Source organism: Manis javanica, chromosome 5 (assembly GCF_040802235.1).
Source record: "Manis javanica isolate MJ-LG chromosome 5, MJ_LKY, whole genome shotgun sequence".
NCBI classification, from domain to species: Eukaryota; Metazoa; Chordata; class Mammalia; order Pholidota; family Manidae; genus Manis; species Manis javanica.
The window spans coordinates 101,293,437-101,316,043 of NC_133160.1; the positions used below are offsets into that span (position 1 = coordinate 101,293,437).

At 38.7% G+C, this 22,607-nt stretch overlaps 1 protein-coding gene across 12 annotated transcripts in view; it reads right to left on the bottom strand.

The window, feature by feature from the left end:
• The window catches only part of HERC5 (HECT and RLD domain containing E3 ubiquitin protein ligase 5), a 65,258-nt gene that overhangs the window by 13,220 nt on the left and 29,431 nt on the right, over positions 1-22,607 (bottom strand). For 11 of the 12 annotated variants that reach the window (XR_012131664.1, XR_012131663.1, XR_012131665.1 and 8 more), the window contains 5 exons: positions 19,628-19,741; positions 18,599-18,709; positions 17,653-17,823; positions 15,300-15,443; positions 14,538-14,704 (listed from right to left, as the gene is read on the bottom strand). Coding sequence is in view for 9 of the 12 variants with exons in the window: in XM_073237313.1 (XP_073093414.1) it covers positions 14,538-14,704; positions 15,300-15,443; positions 17,653-17,823; positions 18,599-18,709; positions 19,628-19,741 (707 nt within the window). In the remaining 3 variants the exon portion in view is untranslated. The remainder of the gene's footprint in view (positions 1-14,537; positions 14,705-15,299; positions 15,444-17,652; positions 17,824-18,598; positions 18,710-19,627; positions 19,742-22,607) is intronic. The other variant, XM_073237314.1, reaches the window with a different exon arrangement.

Below are 22,607 nucleotides of genomic sequence, written 5' to 3' on the forward strand. Positions count from 1 at the left end.
GAAATTAAAGAAGACGTAATAAATGGAAATACACTGTGCTCACGGATAGCAAGAATTAGTACTATCAAAATGGCCATCCTGCCTAAAGCAATCTACAGATTCAATGCAATCCCTATGAAAATACCAAAAGCATTCTTCAACGAACTAGAGCAAACAGTTCTAAAATTAATACAGAACCACAAAAGACCACAAATAGCCAAAACAATCCTGAGAAGGAAGAATAAAGCTGGGGAGATTATGCTCCCCAACTTCAAGCTCTACTACAAAGCTACAGTAATCAACACAATTTGGTACTAGCACAAGAACAGACCCATGGATCAGTGGAACAGAATAGAGAGCCCAGATATAAACCCAAGCATATATGGTCAATTAATATACGAAAAAAGAGCTATGGATATACAATGGGGAAATGACAGCCTCTTCATCAACTGGCATGGGCAAAACTGGAGAGCTACATTTAAGAGAATGAAACTGGACCACTGTCTAACTCCATACACAAAAGTAAAATTGAAATGGATCAAAGACCTGAATGTAAGTCATGAAACCATAAAACTCTTAGAAGAAAACATAGGCAAAAATCTCTTAAATAAAAATTCTGATTAAAGATGGCAGCGTGAGAGGTTAGACAGAGGCTTCCTCCTAAAACTGCATATAATACAAAAATATAATTAGTAGAACTGAAAGAGCAACAGGAAAGAGGGCTGCTCCAAATTACATACACCTGGAGAAAAGAATATACCTCACGGAACAGGGTAACGTACCAAAGCTGGGGCCTGGCGGGACCCAAGCCCTTTCCTGACCCCAGCTCACAGGCAGGAGGAAGAGATACAGAGCAGGAGGGAGTGGAGGCCTGCAACTACTGAATACCTAACTCTGGAGATCTGCTCTGGGAGCACAAACCTACATTTCATGGTGCTTGCGTGGTACTCTCATGATTAGGGGGCTGGAAAGCTAAGACAGGCAGAATTCCTGGAGAGACTGAGATTCCAGCCACTTCTGGAAAGCAGGGATCCATATCTGGCTGCTCTGGGACAAGAGAAAGGTGGGCAGTCTGAGAGACTACCTAACAGCAAGAGGGCTGCTAAAGGGAAAATGATTGCACAGAGCTTACTGCTCAGCAGAAAGGACAGGTAGGCAAAATTGTCCAGGTGCACTCTGCCCAGGAGGTTGGGAGCTTTCATGAACTTCAGGAGCTCTAGCTCCCTGGCTGGCTACATACGTCCAGGGACCCCCTCCATGATATGCAGCCTTTGGTGCCTTTCTCCTGGCCAGCCCCACCTGGCTCACAAACTGGCAAACCCTAACCTGGTGTTTGGCCAGCTAGAGGGAAGACCGGTCTACAACAACAACAAACACAAAGCATAGAGACTTACACCTGTATGACTGGCCGACTGTTTCAGGCAGTGGAGGCAGGCATAGCAGCTAGGACACAGGAAACAGCTCTTTCATCCCCCCAGGCACCAATACCACTCCCCTGCGAACCCCGACATCGCTTCAAGGGCTGAGCAGCTCCAGAAAGCAGAGCTACTGGGAACTATAGGGTGCCATATACAAATATGAAATGCCAAAGGAACCTGGTTCAAAGTAAAATTATGAATACAACTCCTGAGAAAGATTTAAAATGACATCGACCTCATGAATCTTTCTGAAAGGGATATCAAAATAAAAATCATTACCATGCTCATGGGTACAGAAAAATATTAAAGAACTCAGGAAAAGATTCGGTCAGAGATCCAATCATTGAAGAGCACAATGGAGAGTATTAAAAGCAGATCAGTTACGGTGGAGGGCATGATAAATGAAATGGAAAATTGAAACTAGAGAAGAGAAATAAAAAGAAGCTGAGGCACAGAGAGAAAAAAACAAACTCTAAGAATGAAAGAATATTGACAGAACTGTGTGACCAACCCAAACGGGACAATATTCACATTAAAGGGGTACCAGAAGAAGGAGAAAGAGAAAAAGGGATAGAAAGTGTCTTTGAGGAGGTAATTGCTGAAAACTTCCCCAAAATGGGGAAGGAGATAGTGTCTCAAGCCATGGAGGTGCACAGATCTCCCAACACAAGGTACCCAAGGAAGACAACACCAAGACATAATAATTAAAATGGCAAAGATCAAGGATAAGGACAGACTATTAAAAGCAGCCACAGAAAGAAATAAGATTACATACAAAGGAAAGCCCATAAGGCTATCATCAGACTTCTCAACAGAAACCTTACAGGCCAGAAGGGAGTGGCATGATGTATTTAATGCAATGAAGCAGAAGGGCCTCGAGCCGAGAATACTTTATTCGAACCAAGAATACTTTATCTGGTAAGAATATCATTTAAATTTGAAGAAGAGATTAAACAACTTCCAGATAAGCAAAAGCTGAGAGAATTTACCTCTCACAGACTGTCTGTACAGTGTATTTTGGAAGGACTGCTATAGATCGAAGTGTTCCTAAGGTTTAATAGCTGTCACAGAGGTAATAAAACCACAGTAAAGAAAACAGAATTGCTAACTACTAAGCAAATGCAAAATTAAATTAACCATCCCCAAAGTCAATCAAAGAATACACAAAGAGTACAGAATATGATACCTAATATATAAAGAATGGAGAAGGAAGAAAAAGGCAGAGAAAAAAAGGAGCCTTTAGATTGTATTTGTAATAGCATATTAGTGAGTTAACTTAGAGTCTTAGATAGTAAGGAAGTGAACCTTGAACCTTTGGTAACCACAAATCTATAGCCTGCAACAGCAGTAAGTACATACCTATTGATAATCACCCTAAGTGTAAATGGACTGACAGCACCAATCAAAAGACATAGAGTCACTGAATGGACAAAAAAAAAAAGACCCATCTATATGCTGCCTACAACAGACTCACTTTAAACCCAAAGACATACACAGACCAAAAGTGAAGGGATGGAAAAATATATATCATGCAACTAGCAGAGAGAAAAAAGCAGGAGTTGCAGCACTTTTATCAGACAAAATAGACTTCAAAACAAAGAAAGTCACAAGAGACAAAGACGGACGTTACATGATAAAGGGGTCCATCCAAAAAAGAAGATATAACCATTGTAAATATCTATGCTCCCAACACAGGAGCACCTACATATGTGAAACAAATACAAACAGAATTAAAAGGGGAAATAGAATGCAATGCATTCATTCTAGGAGACTTCAACACTCCACTCACTCTGAAGGACAGATCAACCAGACAGAAAATAAGTAAGGAGCAGAGGCACTGAACAACACATTAGAACAGATGGACCTAAGAGACATCTACAGAATGCTACACTTCAAAACAGCAGAATATACATTCTTCTCAAGTGCACGTGGAACATTTTCAAGAATAGATCATATATGACACAAAAAGAGCCCCTGTAAATTCAAAAAGATTGAAATTGTACCAACCAGTTTCTCAGACCACAAAGGTATGAAACTAGAAATAAATTAGGCAAAGAAAATGAAATATCCCACAAACACCTGGAGACTTCACAACATGCTCCTAAACAATCAATAGATCAATAACCGAATAAAAAGAGGTCAAGCAATATATGGATACAAATGACAACAATAATTCAACACTGCAATATCTGTGGGATGCAGTGAAGGTCGTGCTAAGAGGAAAGTATATTGCAATACAGGCCTACCTCGGGAAAGAAGAAAAATCCCATAGAAGCAGTCTAAACTCACAATTAACTAAACTAGAAAAAGAACAAATGAGGCCCAAAATCAGCAGGAGGGACATAATAAAGATTAGAGCATAAATAAATAAAATCGAGAAAAATAAAACAATAGGAAGAATCAATGAAAGCAAGAGCTGGTCCTTTGAGAAAATAAACAAAATAGACAAACCCCTAGTCAGGCTTATCAGAAAAAAAGAGTTTACTCACATAAACAGAATCAAAATGAGACAGGAAAAATCACTACGAATACCACAGAAATACAAAGAATTACAAGAGAATATTATGAAAAATTATATGCTAACAAACTGGATAATCCAGAAGAAATGGACAACTTTCTAGAAAAATACAACTTTCCAAGGCTGACCAAGGAAGAAACAGAAAATCTGAACAGACCAATTACCAGCAAAGTAATTGAACTAGTAATCAAAAAACTACCTAAGAACAAAATCCTTGGACCAGAAGGCTTTACCACTGAATTTTATCAAACATTTAGTTTGTATAAGGAAGACCTAATACCCATCCTCCTTAAAGTTTTCCAAAGAGTAGAAGAAGGAATACTTCCAAACTCATTCTATGAGGCCAGCATCACTCTAATACCAAAACCAAGCAAAGACACCACAAAAAAATAAAATTACCCACCAATATTCCTGATGAACACAGATGAAAAAATACTCAACAAAATATTAGCAAACCAAATTCAAAAATACATCAAAAAGATTATCCATCATGATCAAGTAGGATTTATTCCATGGATGCAAGGATGTTACAGCATTCAAGAATCCATCAACATCATCAACCACATCAAAAAAAAGGACAAAAACCACATGATCATCTCCATAGACGCTGAAAAAGCATTCGACAAAATTCAATATCCACTCATAATAAAAACTCTCAACAAAATGGGTATAGAGGGCAAGTACCTCAACATAATAAAGGCCATATATGACAAACCCACAATAAACATTTCACTTAACAGCGAGAAGCTGAAAGCTTTTCACCTAAGATCGGGAACAAGAGAAGGATTCCCACTCTTCCCACTTCTATTCAACCAAGTACTGGAGATCCAAGCCACAGCACTCAGACAACACAAAGAAATAAATGCCATCCAGATTGGCAAGGAAGAAGTTAAACAGTCCCTGTTTGCAGATGACATGATACTGTACATAAAAAACCCTAAAGACTCAACTCCAAAACTACTAGATCTAATATCTGAGTTCAGCAAAGTTGCAGGCTTCAAAATTAATACACAGAAATCTGTGGCATCCCTAAACACTAACAATGAACTAGTAGAAACAGAAATCAGGAAAACAATTCCATTTACAGTTGCATCAAAAAGAATACAATGAAGATTAAAGATGGCGGCGTGAGAGGAGAGACAGAGGTTTCCTCCTAAAACTGGATACAATTAGAAAATTTAATTGGCACAACTAATCCTGAGAGAGCAACAGGAAAGAGGGCGGCGTCACACTGCACACACCTGGAGAAAAGAGCAGACTTCACTGAACGGGGTAACATACCAGAGCTGTGGCTCCGCGGGACTCGAGCACCTCCCTGAACCCAGCTCACTGGCGGGGGGGTGCGGGGAGAGAAATGGAGCAGGGATGGAGTGGAAGGCTTGGGACTGCGGAATACCTAGCTATGGAGATCTGCGCTGGGAGCACAAACCTACATTTCATGGTGCTTTCATGAGACTCCCATGACTGCGGGTTGGAAAATTAATACAGGCAGAGTTCCTGGGGAGACTGGGATTCCAGCTGCTTGTGGAAAGCAGGGATCCATATCCGCCTGCTCTGGGACAAAAACATCCCTGTGTGACTGGCCCACTGGCTCAGGCAGTGGAGACAGACACAGCAGGCAGGAGTCGGAGAACAGCTCTTTCCTCCCCCCAGGTATGAGTACCGCTCCCCTGTGAACCCCGACATTACTTCACGGGCTGAGCAGCTCCAGAATAGAGCTTTTGGACACTAGAGGGCGCCATATACAAACATGAAATGCCAAAGGGACCTTGTCCAGAGTAAAATTACCAATACAACTCCCAAGAAAGATTTAAATGATATGGACCTCATGGCTCTTCCTGAAAGGGAGTTCAAAATAAAAATCATCAACATTCTAATGGAGTTACGGAAAGATATCCAAGAACTCAGGAATGAATTCAGGTCGGAGATTCAATCGTTGAAGAGGATGATGGAGGGCTTTAAAAGCAAGTTGCATATGGTGGAGGAGACAATAAATGAAATAGAAAGTAGAGAAGAGGAATACAAAGAAGCTGAGGCACAGAGAAAAAAGGATCTCTAAGAATGAAAGAATATTGAGAAAACTGTGTGACCAATCCAAGCAGAACAATATTTGCATTATAGGGATACAAGAAGAAGAAGAGAGAAAGGAATAGAAAGTGTCTTTAAGGAGGTAGTTGCTGAAAACATCCCCAATCAGGGGAAGGAGACAGTCTCTCAGGCCATGGAGATCTACAGATCTCTCAACACAAGGGACCCAAGGAAGACAACACCAAGACACATAGTAATTAAAATGGAAAAGATCAAGGATAAGAACAGACTGTTAAAAGCAGCCAGAGGCAGAAATAAGATCACATACAAAGGAAAGCCCATCAGGCTAACAACAGACTTCTCAGCAGAAACTTTACAGGCCAGAAGGGAGAGGCATGATGTATTTAATGCCATGAAGCAGAAGGGCCTGGAACCAAGATTACTTTGTCCGGCAAGATTATCATTTTAATTTGAAGGAGCAATTAAACAATTTCCAGATAAGCAAAAGCTGAGAGAGTTTACCTCCCATAAACCATCTCTGAGGTCTATTTTGGAGGGACTGCTATAGATGGAAGAGTTCCTAGGGATGGATAGCTGTCACCAGAGGTAGTAAAACCACGGTAGGGAGGGTGTAGCTGCTGATTGCGAGGCAAATGCAAAACTGAATAGACTATCCCCAAAGTCAATCAAGGGATAGACAAAAAGTACAGAATTTGATACCTAATATATAAAGAATGAAGGAGAAAGAAAAAGGAGGAGAAATAGAAAAGAACCTTAAGATTGTGTTTGTAACAGCATACTAAGTGAGTTAACGTAGATACTTCGATAGTAAGGAAAGTAACCTGGAACCTTTGGTAACAATGAAGCTAAAGCCTGAAATGACAATAAGTACATACCTATCGATAATCACCCTAAATGTAAATGGACTGAATGTACCAATCAAAAGACACAGAGTCACTGAATGGATAAAAAAACAAGACCCATTTATCTGCTGTTTACAAGAGACTCACCTCAAATCCAACGACATACACAGACTAAAAGTCAAGGGATGGAAAAAGATATTTCATACAAACAATAGGGGAAAAAAGCAGGTGTTGCAGTACTAGTATCAGACAAAATAGACTTCAAAACAAAAAGTAACAAGAGATAAAGAAGGACATTACATAATGATAAAGGGCTCAGTCCAACAAGAGGATATAACCATTATAAATATATATGCACCCAACACAGGAGCACCAGCATATGTGAAACAAATACTAACAGAACTATAGGAGGAAATAGACTGCAATGCATTCATTTTAGGAGACTTCAACACACTATTCACTCCAAAGGACAGATCCACCAGACAGAAAATAAGTAAGGACACAGAGGAACAGAACAACACACTAGAACAGATGGACCTAATAGACATCTATACAACTCTACACACAAAAGCAACAGGATACACATTCTTCTCAAGTGCACATGGAACATTCTCCAGAATAGACCACATACTAGGCCACAAAAAGAGCCTCAGAAAATTCAAAAAGATTGAAATCCTACTAACCAACTTTTCAGACCACAAAGGCATGAAACTAGAATTAATTGTACAAAGAAAGCAAAAAGGCTCACAAACACATGGAGGCTTAACAATACGCTTCTAAATAGTCAATGGTTCAACAATCAAATGAAAATGGAGATCCAGCAATACATGGAAATTAATGACAAAAAAAAAAAAAAGCCCTAACTTCTGTGGGACGCAGAGAAAGCAGTCTTAACATGAAAGTATATAGCAATCCAGGCATATTTAAAGAAGGAAGAACAAACCCAAATCAATACTCTAACATGACAATTAACAAAATTGGAAAAAGAAGAACAAATGAGACCTAAAGTCAGCAGAGAGAGGGACATAAAAAAGATCAGAGAAAAAATAAACAAAATTGACAAGAATAAAACAATAGAAAAAAATCAATGAAACCAAGAGGTGGTTCTTCAAGAAAATAAAATAGATAAGCCTCTAGCCAGACTTATTAAGAGAAAAAGAGAATCAACACACATCAACAGAATCAGAAACCAGAAAGGAAACATCACAACGGACCCAACAGAAACACAAAGAATTATTAGAGAGTACTATAAAAACCTATATGCTAAGAAGCTGGAAAACCTAGAAGAGATGGACAACTTCCTAGAAAAATACAACTTTCCAAGACTGACCAAGGAAGAAACACGAAATCTAAACAAACCAATTACCAGCAAAGAAATTGAAGCGGTAATCAAAAAACTACTCAAGAAAAAAAACCTGGGCCAGATGGATTTACCTCGGAATTGTATCAGACATACAATAAAGATATAATACCCATTGTCCTTAAAGATTTCCAAAAAATAGGGGAGGAGGGAATACTCCTAAACTCATTCTATGAAGCCAACATCACCCTAATACCAAGAACCAGGCAAAGACCCCATCAAAAAAGAAAACTACAGACCAATATCCCTGATGAACGTAGATGCAAAAATACTCAACAAAATATTAGCAAACGGAATTCAAAAATATATCAAAAGGATGATACACCACGACCAAGTCGGATTCATCCCTGAGACGCAAGGATGGTACAACATTCAAAAATCCATTAACAGGGGGCGGAGCCAGGATGGCGGCATGAGTAGAGCAGAGGAACTCTCCTCCCAAAATCAAATAGAATTATGAAAATATAACAAAGACAACTTCCTAAAAGAGACCAGAGGACACAGGACAACATACAGACCAAATCCACACCTGTGAGAACCCAGTGCCTCGCGAAGGGGGAGAGGAAGGCCACAAACCAACAAGAGGGAAAGCTCTTCCAGCTGTCACTCATACCAGGCTCTGCAAACTATCTCTATCACCATGAAAAGGCAAAACTACAGGCAGACAAAGATCACAGAGACAACACCTGAGAAGGAGACAGCCTAACCAGTCCTCCTGAAAAAGAATTCAAAATAAAAATCATGAACATGATGACAGAGATGCAGAGAAAAATGCAAGAGCAATGGGATGAGATGCAGAGAAAAATGCAAAGAGCAATCGGATGAAGTCCGGAGGGAGATCACAGATGTCAGGAAGGAGATCACAGAAGTGAAACAATCCCTGGAAGGATTTATAAGCAGAATGGATAAGATGCAAGAGGCCATTGAAGGAATAGAAACCAGAGAACAGGAACGTACAGAAGCTGACATAGAGATAAAAGAATCTCCAGGAACGAAACAACACTAAGAGAACTACGTGACCAACCCAAAAGGAATAATATTCATATTATAGGGGTATCAGAAGAAGAAAGAGGAAAAGGGATAGGAAGTCCCTTTGAAGAAATAATTGCTGAAAACTTCCCCAAAATGGGGGAGGAAATAATCGAACAGACCATGGAATTACACAGAACCCCCAACAGAAAGGATCCAAGAAGGACAACACCAAGACACATAGTAATTAAAATGGCAAGGATCAAGGACAAGGAAAGAGTTTTAAAGGCAGCTAGAGAGAAAAAGGTCACCTATAAAGGAAAACCCATCAGGCTAACATCAGACTTCTCAACAGAAACCCTACAGGCCAGAAGAGAATGGCATGATATACTTAATGCAATGAAACAGAAGGGCCTTGGACCAAGGATACTGTATCCAGCACGACTATCATTTAAATATGATGGCGGGATTAAACAATTCCCAGACAAGCAAAAGCTGAGGGATTTTGCTTCCCACAAACCACCTATACAGGGCATCCTACAGGGACTGCTCTAGATGGGAGCACTCCTAAAAAGAGCACAGAACAAAACATACAACATATGAAGAAGGGAGGAGGAGGAATAAGAAGGGAGAGAAGAAAAGAATCTCCAGACAGTGTATATAACAGCTCAATAAGCGAGCTAAGTTAGGCAGTAAGATACTAAAGAAGCTAACCTTGAACCTTTGGTAACCACGAATCTAAAGCCTGCAATGGCAATAAGTACATATCTCTCAATAGTCACCCTAAATGTAAATGGACTTAATGCACCAATCAAAAGACACAGAGTAATAGAATGGATAAAAAAGCAAGACCCATCTATATGCTGCTTACAAGAAACTCACCTTAAACCCAAAGACAAGCATAGACTAAAAGCCAAGGGATGGAAAAACATATTTCAGGCAAACAACAGTGAGAAGAAAGCACGGGTTGCAGTACTAATATCAGACAAAATAGACTTCAATACAAAGAAAGTAACAAGAGATAAAGAAGGACACTACATAATGATAAAGGGCTCAGTCCAACAAGACGATATAACCATTCTAAATATATGTGCACCCAACACAGGAGCACCAGCATTTGTGAAACAAATACTAACAGAACTAAAGAGGTAAATAGACTGCAATGCATTCATCTTAGGAGACTTCAACACACCACTCACCCCAAAGGATAGATCCACCGGGCAGAAAATAAGTAAGGACACACAGGCACTGAACAACACACTAGAACAGATGGACCTAACAGACATCTATAGAACTCTACATCCAAAAGCAACAGGATATACATTCTTCTCAAGTGCACATGGAACATTCTCCAGAATAGACCACATACTAGCTCACAAAAAGAGCCTCAGTAAATTCCAAAATATTGAAATCATACCAACCAATTTTTCAGACCACAAAGGTATAAAACTAGAAATAAATTCTACAAAGAAAACAAAAAGGCTCACAAAAACATGGAGCCTTAACAACATGCTTCTTAATAATCAATGGATCAATGAACAAATCAAAATAGAGATCAAGGAATATATAGAAACAAATGACAACAACAACACAAAGACCCAACTTCTGTGGGATGCAGCGAAAGCAGTCTTAAGAGGAAAATATACAGCAATCCAGGCACACCTGAAGAAGGAAGAACAATACCAAATGAATAGTCTAACATCACAACTATCAAAACTGGAAAAAGAAGAACAAATGAGGCCTAAAGTCAGCAGAAGGAGGGACATAATAAAGATCAGAGAAGAAATAAACAAAATTGAGAAGAATAAAACAATAGCAAAAATCAACGAAACCAAGAGCTGGTTCTTTGAGAAAATAAACAAAATGGATAAGCCTCTAGCCAAAATTATTAAGAGAAAAGGAGAATCAGCACAAATCAACAGAATCAGAAATGAGAATGGAAAAATCACGACAGACCCCACAGAAATACAAGGAATTATTAAAGACTACTATGAAAACCTATATGCCAACAAGCTGGAAAACCTAGAAGAAATGGACAACTTCCTAGAAAAATACAACCTCCCAAGAATGACCAAAGAAGAAACACAAAAGTTAAACAAACCAATTACGAGGAAAGAAATTGAAACGGTAATCAAAAAACTACCCAAGAACAAAACCCCGGGGCCGGACGGATTTACCTCGGAATTTTATCAGACACACAGAGAAGACATAATACCCATTCTCCTGAAAGTGTTCCAAAAAACAGAAGAGGAGGGAATACTCCCAAACTCATTCTATGAAGCCAACATCACCCTAATGCCAAAACCAGGCAAAGACTCCACCAAAAAAGAAAATTACAGACCAATATCCCTGATGAATGTAGATGCAAAAATACTCAATAAAATATTAGCAAACAGAATTCAACAGTATATCAAAAGGATCATACACCATGACCAAGTGGGATTCATCCCAGGGATGCAAGGATGGTACAACATTCGAAAATCCATCATCATCCACCACATCAACAAAAAGAAAGACAAAAACCACATGATCATCTCCATAGATGCTGAAAAGCATTTTACAAAATTCAACATCCATTCATGATAAAAACTCTCAGCAAAATGAGAATAGAGGGCAAGTACCTCAACATAATAAAGGCCATATATGATAAACCCACAGCCAACATTATACTGAACAGCGAGAAGCTGAAAGCATTTCTTCTGAGATTGGGAACCAGACAGGGATGCCCACTCTCCCCACTGTTATTTAACATAGTACTGGAGGTCCTAGCAACGGCAATCAGACAAGAAATACAAGGAATCCAGATTGGTAAATAAGAAGTTAAACTGTCACTATTTGCAGATATGATACTGTACATGAAAAACCCTAAAGACTCCACTCCAAAACTACTAGAACTGATATCGGAATACAGCAAAGTTGCACGATACAAAATTAACACACAGAAATCTGTAGCTTTCCTATACACTAACAATGAACCAATAGAAAGAGAAATCAGGAAAACAATTCCATTCACAATTGCATCAAAAAGAATAAAATACCTAGGAATAAACCTAACCAAAGAAGTGAAAGACTTATACTCTGAAAACTACAAGTCACTCTTAAGAGAAATTCAAGGGGACACTAACAAATGGAAACTCATCCCATGCTTGTGGCTAGGAAGAGTTAATATCGTCAAAATGGCCATCCTGCCTAAAGCAATATACAGATTTGATGCAATCCCTCTCAAATTACCAGCAACATTCTTCAATGAATTGGAACAAATAATTCAAAAATTCATATGGAAACACCAAAGACCCCAAATAGCTAAAGCAATCCTGAGAAAGAAGAATAAAGTGGGGGGGATCTCACTCCCCAACTTCAAGCTCTACTACAAAGCCACAGTAATCAAGACAATTTGGTACTGGCACAAGAACAGAGCCACAGACCAATGGAATAGAAGAGAGAGTCCAAACATTAACCCAAACATATATAGTCAACTAATATTCGATAAAGGGGCCATGTACATACAATAGGGAAATGACAGTCTATTCAACAGATGGTCCTGGCAAAACTGGACAGCTACATGTAAGAGAATGAAACTGGATCACTGTCTAACCCCAAACACAAAAGTAAATTCAAAATGGATCAAAGATCTGAATGTAAGTCATGAAATCATAAAACTCTTAGAAAAAAACATAGGCAAAAATCTCTTAGACATAAACATGTATGACCTCTTCTTGATATGTCCCCGGGCAAGGGAAACAAACACAAAAATGAACAAATGGGACTATATCAAGCTGAAAAGCTTCTATACAGCAAAGGACACCATCAATAGAACAAAAAGGTATCCTACAGTATGGGAGAATATATTCGAAAATGACAGATCCAATAAAGGGTTAACATCCAAAATATATAAAGAGCTCACACACCTCAACAAACAAAAAGCAAATAATACAATTAAAAAATGGGCAGAGGAGCTGAATAGACAGTTCTCTAAAGAAGAAATTCAGAAGGCCAACAGACACATGAAAAGATGCTCCACATCGCTTGTCATCAGAGAAATGCAAATTAAAACCACAATGAGATATCATCTAACACCAGTAAGGATGGCTACCATCCAAAAGACAAACAACAAATGTTGGCGAGGCTGTGGAGAAAGGGGAACCCTCCTACACTGCTGGTGGGAATGTAAATTAGTTCAACCATTGTGGAAAGCAGTATGGAGGTTCCTCAAAATGCTCAAAATGAATTTTTGAACTATTTGTTCCAGTTCATTGAAGAATGCTATTGGTAGTTTGATCGGGATTGCATCAAACCTGTATATTGCTTTGGGCAAGACGGCCATTTTGATGATATTTTGAGCATTTGACCCAGGAATTCCACTTCTAGGAATTTATCCTAAGGATGCAGCACTCCAGTTTGAAAAAGACAGATGCACCCCTATGTTTATCACAGCACTATTTACAATAGCCAAGAAATGGAAGCAACCTAAATGTCCATCAGTAGATGAATGGATAAAGAAGATGTGGGACATATACACAAAGCAGTATTACTCAGCCATAAGAAAAGAACAGATACTACCATTCACAACAACATGGATGGAGCTAGAGGGTATTATGCTCAGTGAAATAAGCCAGGCTGAGAAAGACAAGTACCAAATGATTTCACTCATATGTGGAGTATAAGAACAAAAGAAAACTGAAGGAACAAAACAACAGTAGAAGCACAGAACCCAAGAATGGACTAACAGTTACCAAAGGGAAAGGGACTGGGGAGGACGGGTGGGAAGGGAGGGATAAGGGTGGGAAAAAAAGAAAGAGGGCATTACGATTAGCATGTATAGTGTGTGCGGGGGCACGGGGAGGGCTGTGCAACACAGAGAAGACAAGTAGTGATTTTACAGCATCTTACTATGTTGATGGACAGTGACTGTGAACAGGGATGTGGGGGGGACTTGGTGAAGGGGGGAGCCTAGTAAACATAATGTCCTTCATGTAATTGTAGATTAATGATACCAATAAAATTAAAATATATATATATATATATATATATATACAATCACATGAGCAACACTGTGGTTACTAGATTCCCCCCATTATCAAGTCCCCACCACATACCCCATTACAGTCACTGTCCATCAATGTAGTAAGATGCTATAGAGTCACTACTTGTCTTCTCTGTGCTATTCTGCCTTCCCCATGTTTCCCCCTAAGTTGTGTCCAAAACAGTTTCTACACAAAAAATGTTCAAAGATTACTGCATGTACTAAGAGGAATATCAACTTATCCAACAATTCTTCCCAAAGTTAAAATTGCTTTAAAGTACCTAGAATGCTACTGGTGAACAGGAAAATACCACTGGGTTGTTGTATTTACCCAAATATATGTTCCATAGGTTCTAAAAAAGGAACCACATGTACTTACTTTCCCAAAATGGGGCTGAGTTCTTTTAAGTCTTCCAATGATGGCATTTGGTTCAAAAGTTTCTTAAATAGACCCAATGGAAAAGGGATGTTGGCAACATTGCAACTGAAAAGGGAAAGTCCACAGAGAACCCCAAAGAAGTAGTATCTCTTGTTCTCAAACTTAGGCTGAAAAGAAAAAAAATCTTCACATATTATGAATTTTTACAAGTAGAATGGAATATTTATAGTAGGCAAACCTTTTTTCCCCTTTCACAAAGTCAAATTATAAGTTAAAATCAAAAAGCTTGAGATAAGAATATTTAAGGTTTGTATTTAGTCATTAAGTCAGTTTAAATTTCTGCTACAGTTTTGGTTACTACAAGCAATAACAGGAATAGAAATACATCAGGCTTGGTCATCCTTGTAAATGAAAGCTTTTGCAATTTCTTTCCTAAGACTTTTTCTTCATTTATTGAGAAAAACAGGACTGAAACAAAGAATGAGTGCCTGAGAAAGGAAGGGTTCCTTTCTTTCTATACATTTTATAAACCGTCAAAAACACACATTGCTTAAGTTTTCCTACGTGGGCAGACATGGGGACACAGGGAATGAACACTCCAGTTTAAAGAAAATAATCACCTTATTAGAATTGAAGATTATCTCCACAATTATACCAATTAACTCCTCTCTTTATATGAACAATCTATTCAACCTAAGTTTCTGTGGTATGTGACACTTCTTTTTGGTCATGGTAACCACAAGCAAAGAAAAGAGGACTCACCCTGACAGGAAACCACACGCAGCGAGCCTCTTCAGGAGATATGAACATGCCGTATTCTGGCCGGGTCATCTCTTCAAACAGGCAGTGGAAAAACTCTGCCTTAACTCCTCCAAAATCATGTTCAATTTCTCCACTAAAGGAAACCTGAGGGAACAGCAAACACGCATGTCTTTCAGGACTCTGTATTGCTATGTATTAATAGAAAGGGCCAACATTATTTGTGGACCCAAGTATTTGACAAGCACTGTGGGAAGACTCTTACTTCTATTATCATATTTAGTCTTCCCATTCATTCTCAGGGTGATGAAGCTTCAAGAATTTAGCTAATTTTCCCAATGTCATACAACTGCTGCATGGTGCAGCCTAGATTTAATGTGATACCTGTCAAACCTCAGAGCCTGTTACCACTAAATTGAAAGTGGCAACATTATTATAAAGTATATGAAGTATAATGAAAAGATAAAGAAATCATAAATATTAGGATCTTTCAAACACTGTAAAATCAGAGCACACATTCAGCATTTACTGGTTTGGCTGTTTGGTCCTTAAGGTGGCGCCATCGCACCTGTTGATCCCAATACCTTCCCAAGGTGATTCTATCATAACCTGTCCTTGCTTTCTGTTACTCACTCTGCTCCTGCCTTTCCTTTTTGGGATCCTTTACTTTCATTTACAAATGTGCTAAGGGCTTCCTATTCTTACAAAAAAAAAGAACTCCCCACACTGTTGTCTCCAATACAGAAAAAATACTGGCTTCTACTCGAGGTGGCCAAATATTGAAGAATAATGACCAACTTTCAAACCCATCTCTCTACTTAAAAGCTTCTCTTCAAGAGAACTAAGAACCTGTAAACCCCCATTTCCAAGCACTTTTTCTCACGTCTCGTCACCTTGATTTCACCAAGGTAAAATCATTTACACTTCCGATGGCCTCCTCTTTCTTCACACTCTTTCCTCCCTTGTTCTCTTTATAAAGCACTAGCTAGGTTTTCTCTCTTTCTTCTGATGGTTTAACACCAGAAATTACAGCAGTTCTATGCCAGCACTTCTATCTTTTCTCTCCTTCCCTGGATGCTCATTTGTCTCTTTGAACTTCATGTATCACTCGCAGGCACTAAACCTTCGTATCTATTTTATCTTTTTCCCTGATCGACACACATTTATTTCCAAAGGCCTGCTAATCATTTCCTCCATCTGGATGATCCACCAGAACTCCCAAAAAGCTCCTTTCACTGGTTTATTTGGATGAACGCCTCTTTTTTCCAGAGATGCAAATTTCAAACCTTAGTGAATTGTTTAAAATCTTCTTAAGACTAGGTGTCAAATTCTTACTCTGCCACATCCTATGGACAAGTTCCTTAATCTCAGAAAGGCTGTTTTCCCACAAGATTATCAGAAAGATAAAATGGGGTAACACATGGAACATGCTTCAGAGTCTGGAAAATGTTAACTGCTTATCAAATGTTACCTACATCTAAAAAACGGATTGATGAAATAAAAAAATAGAGCTACAATAACTGAGTGGATTGGCTGGCTGAGCAAAGTTAGAATCACATGAGCTTGTCAGATACTTAAAATTGCCTATGTGCAAAAAGTATGTGGGTCTGAGTAATAAACTGGGGTCTTCCATCAGGCAAATCTTTGTCTCAAGTGGAAAGTCTAAAGCCTGATGGTTACGACAAATCCTGGTTTGGATACTTATCAGTTGTGTTACCCTTTGTTAAGTTACCTAAAGTTCTATACCTCAGTTTTCCTATCTGTAAAATGTGGGGAAATGGAACCTTCCACACAGTGTTGTTAAAGGGTTACACCAAGTATGTATAAAGCATTTACAACAGCTCCTGGCACAGGGAAAACACTCACTAGATCTACTAGTCATTATTATTATTATTCTATGTCCACTATCTACTAGTAACAAAGTAACTAAACCAAAGAACATTAATAAATGTTGAGCACATGGTGGTACCTGTAATTACACCCTCAAAAAACTATGTTATTTATAAAGAGAAAGTCCTCTTTCCACAAAGCGTGAGAGCTGAAATAAAACCTCAACTCTTCTCTGTGTCAACCCCATCTCACAGGAACACTGCAAGGTAGTGAGTAGCCAGTAGGCTAGGTCAAGCCCCAGGAAGGACTGGATGTCTTACTGACTTTCTATTTCACCAGGTTGGGGAAGGACAACCATTTCACCTGCTGCTCCTTAGCCCAAGGGAGTTCAGTGTCACTTTGAAACAGACTACCTGGTAGGAAGGGAGATAATCCACACCTCCTGCCCGCCTAAGGCCCATTGTTACATTCTTTCATGTTTTTCTTCTCTCAGAAGCAAATACATTAATTGAGAATTATACTTTACCATTATCTCCCTCCTCAGATCTTCATTCTCATACTGATATAGGTGTCTCAAAACATCCTCAATTAAGTGACTCCTTCTAACTATGAGATTAAAGGTGGGCAGCAAAGCTAATTCAGACGCTCCTTGTTCCATAATTCCAACCAACCTCATATAAGTTCTAATTTTGTTCTCCTAGAAAAACAGAAATGTTTCACTTTATTTCACCATTTGCTCTGAATAGAAATTTATAAAGTAGAATAAACTGCTTCAGTTTGTTGAAGTGCATGGCACGAACACTTATGAGAAGAGTCTTATATCCATGAGATAGCTAACACTTTTGAATACTTACTTTGTGTGAGCCAACAGTTCCAAATGCCTTACCTGTACTGACAAATTCAACCCTTACAAAAATGAGGACAATTCCAAGGCATTTTCAATTGTTCAAAACTGAAGCTAAAAATCTCTTTGCTGCACATGCTGACAAACAGAACTGACTCGGCTGGCCAAAGTTTATTGAAAGGGAAACACTTTTTATAAACCTTTATTATGGCATTATCAGGGAATACCAGCCATTTGCATGGGTCAGAATTTCAAGAATCCTCTATCAGTTATACTTCCACTGCTATGTTTTTCATTAGACTGGACATCATTAAATACTGGTGCTCGTCCCAATCAAGCCCAAGTCGGCTATGCCTCCTGGAATGCCATCCAGAAGACTGCAAGGCACTAACCTCAAAGTACAAGCCCTACAACAAGGCCAGCTGCCGATGCTCTCACCTGTGCTACTGAGGCCCTAATACGCTTCATAAAGTATGACTTTCTTGCCTTCTTCACCGGAATGTGAGCTCCCTGAATACTACAACCACTGGTTTCACCAGTGGGGAGGCTCCCTTATCACCCCAAAATGTAGTATGTCTAAGGAGGCACATCATTTGACTTGTTAATGAAGACAAATAGGCAAACTTACCTGTATTTTTAAAAGTGAGTCTGCATACAGTAGCTTAATTTTCGATAAATTATTAAAGACAAATGGAAAATGACTGAATATGACAGGATAATGGAGGTCTCCTGAAGTGCCCTAAAAATGGAAATGACAAGAATTCTGATAATGAAAGGAAAAAGAAATCTTATGCCTTACCTTACAGCCTTACATCCCTGATGATTTAAGGTCTTAGTACTTACAGCCAAAGCAAAGTTGCTGATAATATTTATTTATAAGAATTCTAAGAAAATGTTTATGTCTCAGTGAAAGGTATATAAACCTAGGATTTTCAGTGCTCATGTAATTTACCAATTAATTATAAACTCTGAACACATCCCCAAAGAGTCTGTTCTCCAACCTGCACTTCTGAAATATGAATAGTTCAGATGCAAGTGTTAGGTAGGGAAATGATACATTGTGGCCAGCTGGTTAGCACATATATGACCTTTGCCAAGGAAGGGTTGATGCACTAAGCAGAATTATAACGTTCAGAGGAAAGGAAAAGAACCTCAGGTGAGCTGCAGAACTGGCAGAAAGGAGCCTTTAGTTCTAAGACAAGAAAAGGAGTACTAGCACCCAGGGCACCCTCCCCAGAGTTGCAGCCCTGCACTGCTGGCTCCTGGTGAGTCATGCTTCCCTCATCACCTACTGTAAGAGCAGAGCTCTGTTTCCGCCTATGTTATCTCACTACTACCAGTCCTCTGGTAGGGTGTGGACAGCTTTCTTCCCTTTTGTTTTTCTGCACTCTTCATATTCTTACAGCCTCCAGATGAGCTATTTGACCGGGCAATCCAAATGACCTTCCCAGGTAGCAACCATTTTCTGTTAGTGGTCTCGTTACAAAACTGCAAAGGTTTTGAGGGGTCTGTCTTGCTTTTCCCATAAGGCTGTTATTGCTATTGGAAAACTGTGCAGACTGCAAGGGTTTTTGGAAACTCAGAAAGTTTTAGCACAAATGCCTACAAAAAGTCACTGATCATCAATTTCACCCTTTAAATATTATGCCATACTTACTGAGCTCATTTTCCAAGAGGATCTTCTATACGCTTCTCCATAAAAATCAAGCCAGTGCATGAGTTCATTTATTTTGAAAATATTTTCAGGCAGTTGACATTTAGCCTGGTTTATCTTAAATAAAAAATATATACAATTTTCTCAGAGGGCATAAAGACAATTTTGTTAACTTGCTATGAATGAGATTACCAGAAGAACAAATTAAACTCCCTTTCTAATGACCACGATAAAGTTCTATTTAGTTCCACTACTGCCTAAGCCCCAAATTTTCAGGAACATGAAGAATACCTAAGATTTAATAGCAGAAATTGATGATAAACTTCTAGTTACTTATAACTTATAAGTAAGTTTTTAAAGAACTTTAAGTCCAAAGTAAACTACTACGAATGCAAAGCACTGAGGCTCAATACTTCAGGTCATGTTCTTCAGAGCTTAACAGTTAACACATGTTCCCTCTGAGCAAGGCACATGCAGAGCACCCCCCACCACACAGGGGGAGTGTTCCAGCCTCCCGCTCAGTGAGAGGACCAGGGTGACTATGACAGGCACATGAACACCCAGCACAATGCTAATCATCAGTCACTGAGGACAATGATAGTGACTGCGATGCTATGGACGTGAATGACCACCAGTACTGGACCTGGATGGGCACACTTCTGGTCTAATTGACTCATCTCAGGAGGTCTTCTAAAAGGCCCTCTTGGCTGTGTTAAGTTAAAACCACTCATCTGGAATAGTCTGACTGACTCTGGACCAGACCCCCAAATGACCCAGGCATCCCAGCACTAGCAGCCCGAGTATGCTGAAGCTGTTTCAGCCCTGTGACTATGGTCCTCTGGACCTGCTGATCTCAGCCTTGAATTGTCAATAGTCTCAACATCCCCAGAATCATAGACAAAGTGGGTACTTCATCCTCAGGCCTTGTGGTCCCCCTTCTGAGGTGGGAGGAACACGTGGAGGCTTGACAAATATTCTGATGTCACCAGTTAAGAGTCAAAGGACAAAGCAGGAATCCTTGAGGATTTCTTTGACTACAACTTCAGAATTTCTCAGGATTCTCTTTGTAAGTGGCAAAAGTTTATTAGAATATACTTTCTCTGAGCTGTTCAGTAAATTTTTCAAAACCCGAGTTATTTTTATTTCTCTTTTGTACAAAAAACCTTTGCAAGTAACTAAGGATAGCAATATGACAGATGTTTTTTAAAGCAGTGTAACACATTAGGCACCTTGATTCACTGAAACAACAAGAAAACACAGGATAAACTGTAGACAAGTATTTTTTAATGCAATACTGATCTTGTAAGTAGATATGGAATAATTAGGTTTAAAAACAAAGTTAAGATGGCATTTGCTTTGAGAATATTTGTCAAACCTAGTGAAAGTGAACATTAGTTTTCAACGATTTGGGCTTTAGGGAGAGATGACAAAGCCCAGACTCTGTTCAAAGCAGAAAGCTAACAGCAGAGACTTGTCTTACAAATCTGTGACCCAAAAGTGCTACACCATCAGAGTGAAAGTAAACTAGAAATGAACAAGCTCTTTCCTCCACTTCTGTACCAACCTGCCCCACCCTGACTCCCCAAGACAATGAGACTAACTGCAGCTGGTTAAAATGGTACTGAGTAGGGAAAAACACGAATCCCACAGAATTTGTAATTACGAAAGTGCTTGCCTTAAAGTTTCCCCACCAAATTTTTACCACCTGGAAATTAAAAGCCACAAGCAAAGAATTTAATTTATAGTCTCAAACTGGTGCTGTCTCAAGACAAATTCATCCTGGAGAAACCCAGCCCTTGAAAAATTTCAACAGATAAAGTTTCAAGGCAAATGGGCATTGCACACACACGCACACATGCACACACACAGTCACAAAACACATGATGATGAACACACTAAGAGGAAACGTTAGCAGACACAAGAGATGGCAAAAAATGACCTGCAAACACTTCAGATACTAGAATTATAAGATAAAGATTTAAATAAGTAAAAGGAAAGCTTGAAACTAAAAGAATGAAGAAATTATAAATAATGACAAGAAAAAAATTCAAAGAACCAATGAAGACTTCTGGAAGTGGAAAATAGTGCTTGGGATGAAGAAATCAGAATGTGGTACAGACAGACAAGTAGATGGAAAATATGACAGGTTAAGAAATATGGAAGATAGAGAATATATAATATATAAATAACTGGAATGTCAATAGGAAAGAAGAGAGTCATTTTTTTAGGTTTAAAATGTGTAACAATTTAGGAAAAAAATCAAGCTATAAAAGTTGGTTTCAAAAACCCTATAGTAAACAGTCTATTTCATAATGATATTCCAAATTTTCCTTTAAAATCACAGGCAAGGGAAGGTGCCCACTGTTACTACTACTTCTTATTCACACTGTATGGGAAGGCACAGCCAGTCCAATAAGGCAAGGGAAATAATACACAAGGGTTGGAAAGAAAAAACATTATTTTTTCAAACATATGATTGTATAGGAATGCAATAAAAATACAGGTCAATTACTAGATACAGTCTGAGAATTTAGCTTATTGTCTGGCTGTAAAAAATATTAAAAAGTCAATGTACTCCAAAAAAATAAATTAAAAACCAATGCATCTGTAATTAAAAGATACCATTTACAAAAACCTAAAAAAATGAAATATGCTGGAATAGATTTAACTAAACATATCCAAGACTTTCATAGTAAAATAACAAAACTTTATGGAAAGATTTAAAGATTTATCTAATAAGTAGAAGAAATAGACACAATGAAGATTCAAAATAGTAAAGATAGCAATATCCCCAAAATAGAGATTCAATGCAACTCCAAATTCCCAACAAGATTACTGTGTGTGTGTGGAACATGACGAGCCCATTTTAAAATTTGTATTTTAAAGCCAAATGCCAAAAATAGCCAAGATACACTTCAAGAATAAGAGGGGTACTTCTCACCAGATATAAACTATTATTACTTAGGTACATAAAAAATGACCA